Raw genomic sequence first — 14,943 nt, forward strand, 5'->3', positions numbered from 1 at the left:
GACAATAAACCATGCTACATATTTGAGAATTTCTCCTAAGACAAATCTTGTGTGTGTGTGTGTGTGTGTGTGTGTGTGTGTGTGTGTATTGAGAGGTAGAGAGGTACAATGAGTTAGATTGACGTAATCAGAATTTGAAGATCACTTTGGCGTATTACATGATTAAGAAATAATTAAAAGAATGCAAAGCCCTAAGGCAGAAAGACCAGTCGCAATCTGTTTATGCAGGGGCACACTAGAGAGAGGCTCATAGTTTAGACAAGGGCAATGAGCAGGAATCAAAAGGACAACAAACAAATTCTAACAATATTTAGGAGGTAGAATCAATAGCCTAAGTAGTTGGTAGACAGTAAATAATGAGGAAGGTAATAAGACAAGCTTCAAAATATATGGTCTGAACGACTCAGTCTGAGGGGGCGGGATGAAGAGTTTGGTTTGGGAGAACTGGGATTCTACAGCTGGGTTTTCAGTTCAAATCCACATTCATTTCTCGCCATGACTTTTTGTTCTTAATACTATATATCTTGAATGCATATAAATCATTTAAAAAAGTGGATAATGCAGAGTCATCTCCATTCTGAATTACCCTTTCCCTGAAACAAGCCTTAATATTTTTGAAGTTTCACGGGTGTGTGAATGTAACTAATGTAACTAATTCGGAAATGTACGCGCTTGCTTTCCCTGTACTAAACACCACCTTCCTGTGAGTAAAATATCTAAAGGGAAAACATAACCTATAATCAGATCTCTTACAAAAGAAAGGAATCTTTTAAGATTGACTTCTCTCCTGCTCCATTAGTTGTTAATTATCACTAATGAGAAGGAAGTAGGATTTGGTTCACATCTTATCAGCCCATAAATTAAAATTATCTCGAATGCTGGTCATGTGAGCATTCTCAGCTCTCTTCAGTATGTGGCCCCCACCTTTTTATTTCAGCTCCTTCAAGATATGCTTCCAAATGCCAAAATACTCAAGTACAAGCTACTGAATTCTGGTTTCCAAACCCTGAATGATTAGAATTCACTGCAGTAAAATTTGCAGATTTTTAAAATTTTCCTGTGATGGGGCTTCAGAGGGGATTTTTTTAGTCTCTGAAAACTCCTCTACTGAAGAAGTGTGTACTATGATCTCATATGTGCCTTACAATCTCCACAGAAGCCCAGGAATCTCCAAGGACATTGAAGAGGATTTCAGGATTTAATTTCTCATTATTCAGATGCTTTCTAGAGGACATGTTATATCTGTTTATTTATGTTTATCTTGTGTTTGTTTTTAATAGTCGGCAACCTCCAGGAGACAATAAGGTAACAAAACCGTTCTGACAAATCATTGACAAATAAATGGTGCACTCATTAAAGTTGCTCCAAATGCTTTCACTCCTCAGCAGATGCATTTTTTTTTAGAGAAAAAGTAATTGTGCAGCTGCCATAAAAATACCAGCAAACAAAGAGGGCAAAATTTGTTTCTAAGAGAATAAGTATTGTTGAAAATCACATCAAAGTATGCAGCTCCCAGGCTGATTTTTTGCTGTGGTAGCTGAAAGGCCCTATGTAATCTGTAAATGAGGAAATAGCATATAAAAGGGAATATATATATGTGGCCATTTGGGATTGGCAAAGATAATATCATATACTACTCCTATCCAAGTAATTAGACCTTTCAAGAGACTGATTTTTTTATTTTTATATATGAAAGAGATATGGCAGAGTTAGACCAACTCTGCATACATATTGAATGTTCTGTCTGAATGCTGGTATTTTCTGTTCTGGAGTCTAAATACAATGGCTAATCTGTTTTCGAAATGGGATGACTCCCCTAGTTATGAGAGAGAGAGAGAAAGAAAGAGAGAGAATGGGGAGAGTGTAAAATAAATGGAATGCAAGAGGTAATATTTGCATTCCAGAAATATTCTGACATTTCTACCTCTACTAGGTGAAAAGGGAGAAAGCTCTTTAATAAATTAGGCTTTTTCTAATTATTACCGAGCAAGGTATTGGTTTTTAAAAGTTGCCCCAACCTTAAAGTACATTTTCAATCTTCAAGTTAAAAGCAGTGTTATAAACTAAATGATTCAAGCATCTTTTTAAAAAATCTATTTTATGAGTGCTCAGGCTAATTTCTAGTCTGAAATGGTGTTCAGCAGAGTAAGAGTCTTCATTTTGATTTTTTTCCTTATTTAAATTAAATTAGGAAAAAAAGAAAAGCAGGAAAATAGTATTTACACATTCCTCCATGGGCTAAGCTTTTTATATATGTTATATAATCGTCATAACATTCTTTGGTTACAGTATTATTAGCTCAATTTAAAAAATGAAAAAAAAAAAACTAAGCCTCAGTAAAGGTAATCTCTCTCTGTGGTCACATAGTTGCTAAGGATTAAAAGTGGTAGAGACAGATTTGAGTATAGATTTGTCTGGTTTAAAGTCATACCCATTTTTTTTGGAGGGGGATGCTTACACCAAGCTGGGGTCAAAAGAGCTCTTGACAATAAAATTATATAAGAGCATAAATTAAGGATGTGAAGCAAGGCTGAAAGTGTTGCTATTAACCAGTTATATCCAACAAAATAAACAGCATTCTCCCCTAAGCTTCCAAAAACATTTTTTACAGCGTGTTATCAAACAACCCACCATGAAGATCAAACGTTTCATTGTGGTTGACTAACAACACCCAATGTTATAATTTCATTCCACCAGCTATGTAAGAAGTAGCTAGTTTTCACCCACTCTGTATCGGGAGTAGAAAGCAAACAACCTAAAAAAGCAAAGCACAGTTCTTGACCCAGAGAATCCCAGTATCTAGGTAGAAGGAAAAAGATGTACAAATACACAGAAAATAGAGAGGTAGCCAACATGTCAGCCAGAACTTTTCAGTGTGTAAAACAATTTGTACTCAGTATGAAAAATTACTGGATATCTCCAGTGGACAATTATATATATTTTTTACTACACCCATTTAATTGGTTATCTGATTATAATCTTTCACTGCCTTTGAGCTACTTACAAGTTATAGATAAGTCTCAAAATTATAAATAATTCACGGCAATGCAAAAATGATTGTGTATACACATGGAAATAAATTTTGTCTGGTAAAGGTTCAATTGACTTCTCCCTGCCACTGTGTTAGAAGTTAGTTTGCCTTCCTCATTTGCACATTCATTTTATTATTCTTGATTTATAAATGTGTCTGTTCTTGGCATTGTCTTTTAAACTCGTTGTAATATCTTACACGTTCCCTCATTAATAATGAGTTAAATTCAGTCTTTATCACATGTTCATTTTGTCTCTGTATGAGATTCATGATTTTACTTTTCCCGAAAATTATTCTTTAACAAATGTGATATAAACACTGTTGGTTGGTGTCAAGATTATGCAAAGAAACAAATGATTTTCTCTGAGTGTGTGTAAGAGAGGTGATAATGTATATCCTCCTGTAGGCTGAATGTCTAAAAATATATTATTGAGATCAAAGACACTCTTCTCTGTAAACAAATACATCAGCAAACTACCCATAGGAGTCAGTCAAGCTATACATATTCTAATGATCTCTGCACCTGTGTAGCAGAGAGAAGTGACTCAATTATATCTGTGTAATAAGCTAGATTTTAAAGAAAACACACAACCAGGACTATAAAAATATAAACTGGATCACCTTAACAATTAAAATATTATCCTTTCTATATTTTAAAATGAAATAGAATAAGAACACTATATCATTCTGTCACCTTGTTAGTATTAATAAAGTTCAGTTTCCCAGGAAGACTTTTTATTAATGCTTTCAAATTTCTCTCTGCTTTGAGGAATAACACAAATATTTTCTCATCATTATCTTCTTCCTCTGTTCTTTAGAAGTTGCCAAGTTGATTTTTTTTTTCTCATGAGCCTTTGAAGAGAGTGGCCCTGTCTCTCTTGAACATCAGATACGAAATGACTTGGCAACACTAGAGGGTTTTGACAGACAAAAGAAAATTTTCTTTTTAGTATTTATTTATTTAATAACTATTCCCAACACCTGTAGCAGTATTTTCATTCCTTTTTTTCCTGAACAAATAATATCTTCGGCAGTAGATAAAATTACAAAAAAATTGGTTTACTTTTCTTTTATGGGATTTGTGTGTCTATCAAATACTGAGTTACTACTTAGGAGTCCAAGGACATTCTTCAAACTTTAAGTCATGGCTTACTCCCATGCAGGAACTCAGGTAAGCCATTGGTGCCATAAAAAATTATTAAGTACTATGGCAGATAATTGTGGAAGGCCTAACTCAAGGAAACTGAGCAGGAAAAAGAACACGTTGTAAAAGAGGGAGGGAAAAACATAAATGCAGTCTCTGTGAATGGTAGTTTTGTAGAAAATGAGGCCTGTCATGAAGAGGAGGGTAGCCAGGCACCTGACATGCATCATCGTGTCTCCATCAATTTAATAAGTCAAGACCAGGATTATAAATTATTTACCTTTTTCTACATGTACAAAGAGCTCAACTGATTCCCATGACTAAATGTTCCTTTTGTTGGACCAATCAGACACTTATAAATTGAAATGACTCATTTTCAGACAAACTGGTTAACTAGATATATAAAGACAGATATAAATACATTCATAACGTATTTTTAACTTATGCTCTACCAGTTTGCAAACAATGGCTGGGTACAAGGCACCAAAACATGTGGACATGCTTTGGAAAGATTTAGATCATTATTCAACTGCTATTTTAAATTTTATCAAAGAATAAATATTACCTATGTGCAAACAAAGACTTGAATTAGCTCAGAGAAAAGTCATCTGGGTGCTGCAAAATTGTATGTCCCTAGAAGAAGAAACTCTGTCTCTTAATTCCAGAACAGTACTTGATATCCACTGCTTCAATAACAACTCTCATTAGACAGGGCGCCTGGGTGGCTCAGTCGGTTAAGGGTCCAACTTTGGCTCAGGTCATGATCTCACAGTTCATGGGTTTGAGCCCCATGTTGGGCTCTGTGCTGACAGCTCAGAGCCTGGAGCCTGCTTCAGATTCTGTGTCTCCCTCTCTCTCTGCCCCTCGCCTGCTCACACTCTGTCTCTCTCTCTCTTTCTCAAAATTAATAAACATAAAAAAAATTAGAAATTGTGTTTAAGTCATTTGCAGGTGAAGCAATCTTTAGAGCCTTAAGACATCAGCCTTCATAAAATTTAAAGAACAGAGAAACTAATATTTTAGAATCAAATAATTTGCATCATCTCTCTCACTGGAAGCTTAAATATTTTAATTAGTTATTAAGAGTCCAGATATTTGATGAAACTGAGGTCTAGTTAGTAGTTAGTAACCATATTATCTCAGGAAGTTCCCTTCACTCACCAAGCCAATTTTTTTTTTCATCTGTAAAAGAGGGACACTAATAGTAAATTTCTATTTACTGAGCCCTGCCTCAATTAAAATTTCTAAGGTCACTTCTGAAGACTTTTCTAATTTGCATATTTTTTAAAAATAGAAACTGCTCACACACATGGGCCCAACAAAACACCTTACTTATCTCTATGGCACCGCATTAGAAAATGTTTTAATCTTCATTTTTGTACCTAAGATAACACATGGAGAGATGATCTGTAGTAAGATGAGAATTGTCTATGAAGATGTCAGTGTGTTTACACAGTGGTCAGTAAATGAATTTGTTTTAAAATAAAAGGCTAAATGTAGAGGGAGATTCAGAATGCAGAAATGATGGGCAGAGTGTCTCCATGCAGAATGTGGTGAAGCCACCATCTGGAATGACTGTCAGTGTCCCTCAGCATAACCATAGTTGGGGCTAAAATTTAGGGGAGAAAAACTGATAGAAATTATCAGGTGGTCATGAAGTGGTCCCTGGTCAACTTTGAGACTAATCAGTAGTTGCCCTCAAGATTTTTAACATAACCTTCAGAACTGTTGCTATACCCACAGGAGATAAAGTCTTTCCAAAGAGTCACTACCAAGAAATGGCAACTCTCTTGACAATTTTGCAATCACCAAATTACCTGAAAGGCCACATGCTACCCAAGGTTCCCCCTGCCCCTTTTCCTATCTTGATCTTCTCTCATTCTCAGGAATCCTACAGAAGTAGCAGTGGGAATACAATGGCTTTTTTTAAAGAGAACTATCATCAGAAACTTCTATTTCACATTCCAAGACTAGCCTTAGGATAAAACTTTTGCTTGAAAAAACACAAATAAATAGCCTACAACTAATTAAACCCATATCCTATTGAGAAAATGTTTGTAATATATTTAGCAAAATGTCTGGAATCAAGTAAGCAATGGGAACAGGTAGCTATAATTTCCTCTCCTCCCCAAATCAGTTGGTGATACATTGAGAAAACAGTTATACTACTTCTTAAATGCCAGTAGAAAAAATATTCAAGACAGTGTAGACATTTCCATTACAGTAATTTAGACTCACACAGAATCAATGCAAACATCATTAATTTGTGTTCTGTTGGCCTCTTCTGGCTGAATGGAATGTTACAATGGTGTGAAGCAAAGCAATTCACTTTGGTACACATTCAAAAGTCATGGATTACCTACGCATAGAGTCATTAAAACAGATCCTAAGGGGAAAAACACAGACACTTGACATTAACATTACTCTTCCCGTGAAAGCAAATAAATTTGGCCATGGGCATTGATTCCATATATTTTCAAAAATCATTAAGAAAGGGTCTTGTACTATTTAATACCACATGGCAAAAACAAAATGGAAAATAACAGACAAAAATAAATTAAGAATAAAAAATGACTTCTGTAAACTAGTGAGAATTCAACCTAGCAGACATAGAACATAATAATATACCTCTCTGGGATAAGCAAATAGATACCTCATGATAAATTTAATTATAAAGGTCAAATAAAGATATCCTCTTAAAAATTAAAATGGAGAAGCAGAAAAGTCTGAAATGAAAATCTTTTGGTGGGAAACAAATCTGACATTATCACTAGGTTTCACTTCCTTTACTATTTTTAGAAAAATTAAAGACTTTGGCATCATACCTGAGTTTGATACCCATCCTACCAATTACCAACTGTGTGACCTTAGTCACAATCTCAGATTTTTTGTTGTTTCATTTTCAACCTTTAAGACATGGGTAATTATGCCAACATAATTGTTATTAAGGGATCACAAATGATGACAGTAAGGCATCTTACTATATTCTCAGTAAATTTTAGCTCTTGACTCTTCCCTTCTCTGCTAGTCTCCTCCCCTGGGGATCAATGACCCCTCCAAAATGCTTTTCTAAACGTGTACAGAAATCCTACCCTTGGTTCCACCAAGGCACCAACTGAGACCAGAAACTATTACAATCCCAATCACAAAAGCACTTTATTAAAAAAGTAGAGAAGAACAAAGAGAAAACAATGACAGGATCATATAAAATGTGCAAACACGAAAGTTCTTTTTTTTTTTAATTTTTTTTTCAACGTTTTTTTATTTATTTTTGGGACAGAGAGAGACAGAGCATGAACGGGGGAGGGGCAGAGAGAGAGGGAGACACAGAATCAGAAACAGGCTCCAGGCTCTGAGCCATCAGCCCAGAGCCTGACGCGGGGCTCGAACTCACGGACCGCGAGATCGTGACCTGGCTGAAGTCGGACGCTTAACCGACTGCGCCACCCAGGCGCCCCCAAAAGTTCTTTTTTAAAGAAAAGCCTTGTCTTGAAAAACACAGAGAAGTGTAGAAAGTTTAAAGGACCCAAATATCCTCATTCTCTTGTAACCATTGTATTTTCCAAAAATACTATACAACTTTACACTCATTGACTTCTATATTCGTGTGATGTGGCTCAAACAAGAAGGCTCCAGTTATCACTGGTTGTTTTGACCTTCATCTGTAATACTTATCTTCCAGAGGACAGTGCAAATGTGTATGTTACCCTTTCCCCCCAAATCTCAACAAATTAAGCCTTTTGTTATTCAATTTATGATGCCCAGATACAATATCTGGAACCCCAAATGATTTTCAAATTAGTTCCAAATACTCAGAAAAATTTCACAATCTAGGAGTAGAAAGATGTTGATAATAAATTATCAAACCAGTTTGAAGATAAGATTGTTAAATATGATATGCATCCATATACACACATATTCCCTTGAAGACTTTTCCCCCAAGAAAAAAAACTACCCAGAGTTTTAGTTTTAAATTTCAGAATTTTATATAAATTTAAAAATCTGTTACTTCAGTTTACTAACTCATATTTTTGTAAAAACAGAAAATTTTGACGATTATTTTTACGGGAAATTTTACTGCTTAACTGATTAAATTTTCTTATATATTTCAAATATCTCTAGTTGTATTTTATAAACATAATATACTCAACATCTTTTTACGTATCTCAGTGTTCTATCAGGCCTTCTGAAAATATAAGTGAATGTCATGAATCTGAAAAAATAAATTAACAAATAAATTAACAAATATTGTGTCAACATTACAAAATGTTCTAATATTGTCTTTAAAAACTTAGCATGATTTTCATTTGAAAATCACAATTTTTAGTCAATTATGTGATATTTAAAGAGATTTCAATTATATGATATTTAAATGTCTTTGTTTAGTCTTGAAGACCATAGAAATTGATAAAAGGTTTCATTCTTTTGATATTTTACCAGCCTTGTAGGAATTTAACATTTAATATCATAGCAACATCTGATTGAATTCTAGATGGTTGTCACAACTTAATTTAACTATGAGTTCACACATCCAAGGTTATTCTCTTAACCGCAATAACAATAATAAATGCTAACATAGGGATAACCATGTGTCAGAAGACACTGCTCTAAGATCCTTATTATTCTTTTAATCATTTCTATAGATTTGGCATTTGGGGATTAATATTATGTTCTACTCATAGGTTAATGGATCAAGATGTTTAGTAATTTATGCAACATTATATAGCTAACAAGAGGTAAGAATGGGATAGGAAGCCAGTGTGTCTGGCTTCAGAGTGTGCTTTTCATACAATACCTGGGTCCATTAACAGTGTTTCTCTCTGTCACACATAATGGCCCTTTCACAAAATTCTTGGATTACCATTTCTGTGACTTTGGGCCTCATGGGTTTGGTTAGTAGTCTTAGTTTTATCATCTGCTTTTCTTGTGTTTGAAATTTGCTACATGCTTTAGATATATTGAACAAAATCTTTGCAACAATGTTGACACCCACTGCCTTTTCTTCCCACCAACAAAGGGAAGTGGTCTTCCATATTCCTTAGAAAAAGAGAAAATTGACCATCATAGGCTTGACATGACAATAGAAAGAAAAGCAGATAATGTAGAGGCTCACTGTACATTTGAAACTTTCAAATTTATGGCAGAGTTAGAAATTTGATGAAAAGATATTTGAAACTTGAAATGTTCAATTGTTGTGACTAGCAAAAACACCCAGATTAATGAATCAATATTTTAAAAGATCAAGGTTATTAAACTTGGGTTTGTGCTCCCTAGAGAATGAAAAAAGCCTCACTCTTTTCAAAGGGTCAGTACAAAACAGAGGAAATAAAGTGTCATTTGTAATTAAAATGAGGGATTTGGATGTTGTTTGAGGATAAAAAAGCAGTAGCCATCTCTTCAAAATAACTTAATTACAGAGATCATACAGGGGATTAACTAAGTTTTGAGGACATTCTTTCAGAGAACAAAATGACAAGAATGAAATATTGCAGATGTGCAGATAGTAAAAACGTCCATGGAAACAAATTATCCATTGATAATCCAATTACCTGTTGCTTGCAGATCTCCAATCTGTTAATTATCTCCATTTATTTTGAATCAGCTTTCAGCCACTGAGATTCATTATGGTCCATTCAAGTCTCCGCCATAATTCAGCACTTTCTACTCTCTTTTTTTTTAATATAAAGAAAATGTCCTATCATTTCTTCACAACTTTGATTTGTAGTGTTTTCCATCCCTTTAAACTGTTTTGGATTAGTATTATTTTTCTCTAATATGAAAACACGGTCAATCCCAATCTCAAGTGGAACATCAGTTACTGAATATATTAAGCCAGTTTTGCCATTATTTATGGAATTCCATAACGATATGTTGGACTTTATAGAACACATAAAAACATAACTATCTCTCATCATGTTAGTATCCATTCCCATTATTGTTCATATCACCCGCTATTTCCCTACATCGGTGAGGCATGATTAAATATTCGTGATATGACACCGAAATAGCACAAAGGAAATGGACAGAACTGAGTTGATTTCTCTTTTTCATTCATTCATACTATCTTTGCCACGATTGTATCAGCTATCATTTTCACGACATTCTCTCCTAGGGTGGCCAAAAAAGGCACCATAGGAATCTTGAAAACATCTCTGAAGTACACCTAATAGATCTATATGGTAAAAATAAATAGTGCCATGCTGCTAATTGGAAATTATGTTGAAAGGAATACACTGTTTTCTATAAGTAAAGACAAAATAACTACATAAACATTTATTGCTTTCTTATCCTCATCAAATATATTTTTTGGTGTGTTGCCATTTTCCAATACGAATGCCCATGCTTCCTAGTTCTAATCCTCAAAAGAGAGATTGAGGGAATCTAACCTAATTAGCACATTGAAAGCTGTTCCAATTAGTCATGGTTCTGCCAGGAGATGTAAAGTACCAGGAGTTCATCTGTAAAAATGTGGCAGCAAAACTCAATCTTTCACTAGAAGGCAGCCAGTACTCCTATAGAAAAGTATATTAAAAAAGTACGTGTGCCAAATATCTCTTATATACTATACCTTTGCTACTTTGGAACTTTGTACCTTTGCACATGCCATTTCCTCTGTCAGTGATGCTATCACCATTGGGCACATATGACCTTCTTCATTTGCTCTTCAAGGGTGAAATCAAGTATCCTCTCCCCTGCAACACCTTCTCTGCTTCTCTAGTTTCTGTGTTCACATGGCAGTTTGTTCCATAAACAATAACCATCACACCAATAAGGACATGTTTTTATGAAAATCCCAACTAAGAAATGTCCAGAATGGATCAATAAGCAAAACCTAACTATCTGCCGTCTAGAAGAGAGAAACTGTAAGTATGGAATACACCAAAAACTGAAGATGAATGGGTGGGAAAGATATAACATGAAACCAGGAAGTATATGAAGGCTGAGCTGGGTAAATAGGAAATTTCCCTCACCTGCGTGTCTGTAAAAGTAGTATAATAAGTAAACCATAAGACTAAAAAAATAATCTTTATTTTTAACAGAGGGAGAGTGTGAGTCAGGGAGCAGCAAAGAGAGAGGGAGACACAGAATCTGAAGCTGAAGCAGGCTCCAGGCTCTGAGCCATCAGCACAGAGCCGGACACGGGGCTTGAACTTATGGACACTGAGATCATGACCTGAGCCCAAGTTGGATGCTTAACCGGCTGAGCCACCCAGGTGCCCACCCATAAGACTTTTGTGATCTTAAAGGAGTAAACATGTAAAATGTTTAGTTTAGACACATGTTCTAAAACAGTGGTTAGATATTTTATTATTGGTTTATAATGGGTTATAAGAAACACTTGTATAAGGAGCAATGGAAACACAAAGGTGATGTGATTTTGTCTGGTAGTTTATTGAAGGAATTCAAAAGAGAGGCCAATGTCCACAAAATTTGAGACAACACCAGGAATGCAATCAGTAAAGAAAAGTGGGGATAAAATTTTAGGATGTGGGTAAACATGGTGGAAAGTAGATGGTCTGTTTGGGGAAAAATAAGTGGCTTTAATAATAAGAGGATGGAAAATAGTGTGAAAGAGGGAATGGAGATTAGATTGTAAGTGCAGCATGGTGTCCTTGACTGTGTGGGGGTTCAGAGTGTTGTAACATAAAGAGCTTGAGATCTTGCTGAGATTAGGAGTCCTGTCTCATTATACCTTAGCTGTGTGATCCCTAGAAGATGATCTCAGCTCTCTGTGCCTCAATGTCTTCAGTTGTAAAGACTTTAAGATAGTGTAAAACATCAGAATATTTGTGGAATAGATGAAGACATCACTTAGAAAGTTGCTACATGCAAAACTGGAGAGAATCATCTAAACTCTCAGTTTCACTTGCATATAAAAAAGAAAAGGTAGGGGTGCCTGGGTGGCGCAGTCGGTTAAGGTCCGACTTCAGCCAGGTCACGATCTCGCGGTCCGTGGGTTCGAGCCCTGCGTCAGGCTCTGGGCTGATGGCTCGGAGCCTGGAGCCTGTTTCCGATTCTGTGTCTCCCTCTCTCTCTGCCCCTCCCCCGTTCATGCTCTGTCTCTCTCTGTCCCAAAAATAAACGTTGAAAAAAAAAAAAAAAGAAAAGGTAGTGAAAATATTACTCATTATGAAAGTATTATTTGTAAACTGTAATGTGCTCCATTCACTAACAAAATTAAGGTACCAATTCTTAAATACATACTAAAGCGCTGTCTATTGTATGAAATAAACAAAAATATATTCATTTCTTTTTTCCACTTATTTTCTATAAGGAAATAGATTTTATTAATTCTATTTTTAGCAAGAAAGAAATTACAACTAAGAAAAACTAATCAATTTCTATAGGTTCACACAGGAAACTTAAACATATTTGTCATTTCAAATTGCATGCTTTGCTTCATTTTATGTCTTAAAATGGTTGTTATTGTTAATATTATTTATATTCTATTTATATTTTGTCTTTTGATTCTGTTAATATGATTAACCTGAGTTTTAAATATTGAGAGAAAATAATTAACTGGGCAAGGTTATTATATAAGTAACTTTCTTAATCTAGAAACAGTTCCTTATCTGTAATCCAATGATGTCTTTGTTTAAACAAAACTACTAGGGGCAAACATTTTTAGATGCCAAATTCAGTAAAAATTAGAAACATTTACTTCCTAGGGAAAATGCTTCAAGCATGTATTGAGAAATTCTCAAGGTAATAATACAACCCACATGGAAATAATTTAGCATCTGATTATAATTAAAATGTCCATCTCTGGAACATCTATCAGACTATGCCACTTGAGCTTTTCCTAGCCCCTTGGTGTGAACTGAGATATATAATACATTATGCAAAGTCTCCCGTTCTAGAAAACCTTGCAGTATACAGTAGTTGCATAAAGCTAACAACTTTGGTCCAAAAAGAATGACAGGCCCACTATTATCTCAGGAGAGCCACCGGCTCTAAAGGTCACACTCAAAATAATTTTTCTAATTTTCTTTCATAATAGCATAGCCAGACTTTCTTTTTTTCTCCCAAGTGTCTTTTCAAAAAAAATCTTCAGAAAGACCTCCACAGTCTAAGCAAAGACTATTTTTACTAGTAGGAAGCCCAATTATAGTTTATTACAAAATCACCTGCCATGATATGTACAGACCAGTTAAAGTGTGTACAATGTAAATTTTTTTTTATTTTAAATGTATTTCAAGTTAGTGAACCAGTATAGCACTGGTTTCAGGAGTAGAACCCAGAGATTCATCACTTACATACAACTCCAGGGCTCATCCCAACAAGTGTCATCCTTAATGCCCATCACCCATTTAGCCCATCCCCCAGCCACCTCCCCTCCAGCAAACCCCAGTTTCTTCTCTGTATTTAAGTCTCTTAGGGTTTGCTTCCCCCTCTGGCTTTATCTTATTTTTCCTTCCCTTTCCCTACATCCATTTGTTTCTCAAATTCCACATATGAGTGAAATTATATATTTGTCTTTGCCTGACTTATATTGCTTAGCATAATATACTCTAGTTCCATCCACATAGTCACAAATGGCAAGATTTCATTATTTTTGATTGTTGAGTGGTATTTCCAGTGTGTGTGTGTGTGTGTGTGTGTGTGTGTGTGTGTGTGTGTGATTACCAATACCTTCAGGTGCTGACCTCAAAGAGCGCTTCAAGTATTCTAAAAGTTAATTTAGGTATCAAAAGGCAACAAGAATCCTTAGGAAGAGTGTGAAAAACTAGTGAGAAGGACCCCTTGACCCACTAAAGCCCACCCCTCCAGCATCACCACGTCCAAGAGAAACGCTGAAGGGGAGGCTAAAGGAGATAAAGCCAAGGTGAAGGATGAATCACAGAAAAGATCTGCAAGGTTATCTGCTGAAACTGCTCCTCCAAAGCCCAAGCCTAAAGAGGACTATGCAAAGAAGGGAGAGAAGGTACCCAAAGGAAAAAACAGGGAAGTTGATGCCTGCAAGGATGGGAATAACACTGCAGACAATGGAGTCGCCAAAACAGACCAGACACAGAAAGCTGAAGGTGCTGGAGATGCCAAGTGAAGTGTGAACATTTTTGGTAACTGTATACTTCTGGTGACTATAGTGTTTGAAATACTATTCTTTTTTTTTTTTTAATTTTTTTTCAACGTTTATTTATTTTTTGGGACAGAAAGAGTGAAATACTATTCTTATCAAGTTTTATAAAAATGCAGAATTTGGGGGGTACCTGGGTGGCTTATTTAGTTACATGTCCAACTCTTGATTTCCTCTCAGGTCATCTCAGGGTTGATGAGATTAAGCCCTGTATCAGGCTCTGTGCTGACAGTGCAGCGCCTGCTTGGAATTTGTTTCCTCCTCCTCTCTGTGCCCCTCCCCTGCTTGTGCTCACACACACATACATGTGCATGCTCTCTCTCTCTCTCCCTCTCTCTCTCTCTCTCAAATAAATATAAAAAATGCAGAATTATGTTTTACTTTTTTTTTTAAAGCTAGTTGTTAGCACAGAGAACACTTCATTGTTGTTTTGGGGGAAAGGCACATGTCACTAATAGACTATCTCTGAAGCTGGATTGATATAAGGGAAAACACCTTTCCTTTCTAGTTTTGAGAAACTTCCTCTTGGTTCCTGGGAGGACGGATTCCTTGATGCTGATGGACATTAGCCACCTTGGGACAAACACCTGGTAGTGTAGAAAAACTAAAATTCATTTTTTTAATGTCTTATTTTCCCTCTCTACCTTCTGTATAGACTTGACTCCCTTAAATCCAGAAACCTGTTGGAAC

General features: G+C 35.6%; 1 protein-coding gene across 1 annotated transcript; it reads left to right on the plus strand.

Annotated features, from left to right (window-relative positions):
* The first annotated feature begins 662 nt into the window (after positions 1–662).
* On the plus strand, positions 663–14,220 carry LOC122484314 (non-histone chromosomal protein HMG-17-like). The gene is made up of 2 exons (XM_043582280.1): positions 663–703; positions 13,947–14,220. The coding sequence occupies exons 1-2, from the start codon at positions 663–665 to the stop codon at positions 14,218–14,220; spliced, it is 315 nt and encodes a 104-aa protein (XP_043438215.1).
* The last annotated feature ends 723 nt before the right edge of the window (positions 14,221–14,943 follow it).

The sequence above is a fragment of the Prionailurus bengalensis genome, chromosome D1 (assembly GCF_016509475.1).
Source record: "Prionailurus bengalensis isolate Pbe53 chromosome D1, Fcat_Pben_1.1_paternal_pri, whole genome shotgun sequence".
NCBI lineage: Eukaryota > Metazoa > Chordata > Mammalia > Carnivora > Felidae > Prionailurus > Prionailurus bengalensis.

What these genes read in the sequence shown, in the direction of transcription:
- LOC122484314 (XM_043582280.1), top strand. Translation starts at nt 663, where the DNA reads ATGTACGCGCTTGCTTTCCCTGTACTAAACACCACCTTCCT. An exon ending in GTACTAAACACCACCTTCCT is followed by an intron (nt 704 to 13,946) that starts GTGAGTAAAATA and finishes CCACCCCTCCAG; the next exon opens with CATCACCACGTCCAAGAGAA.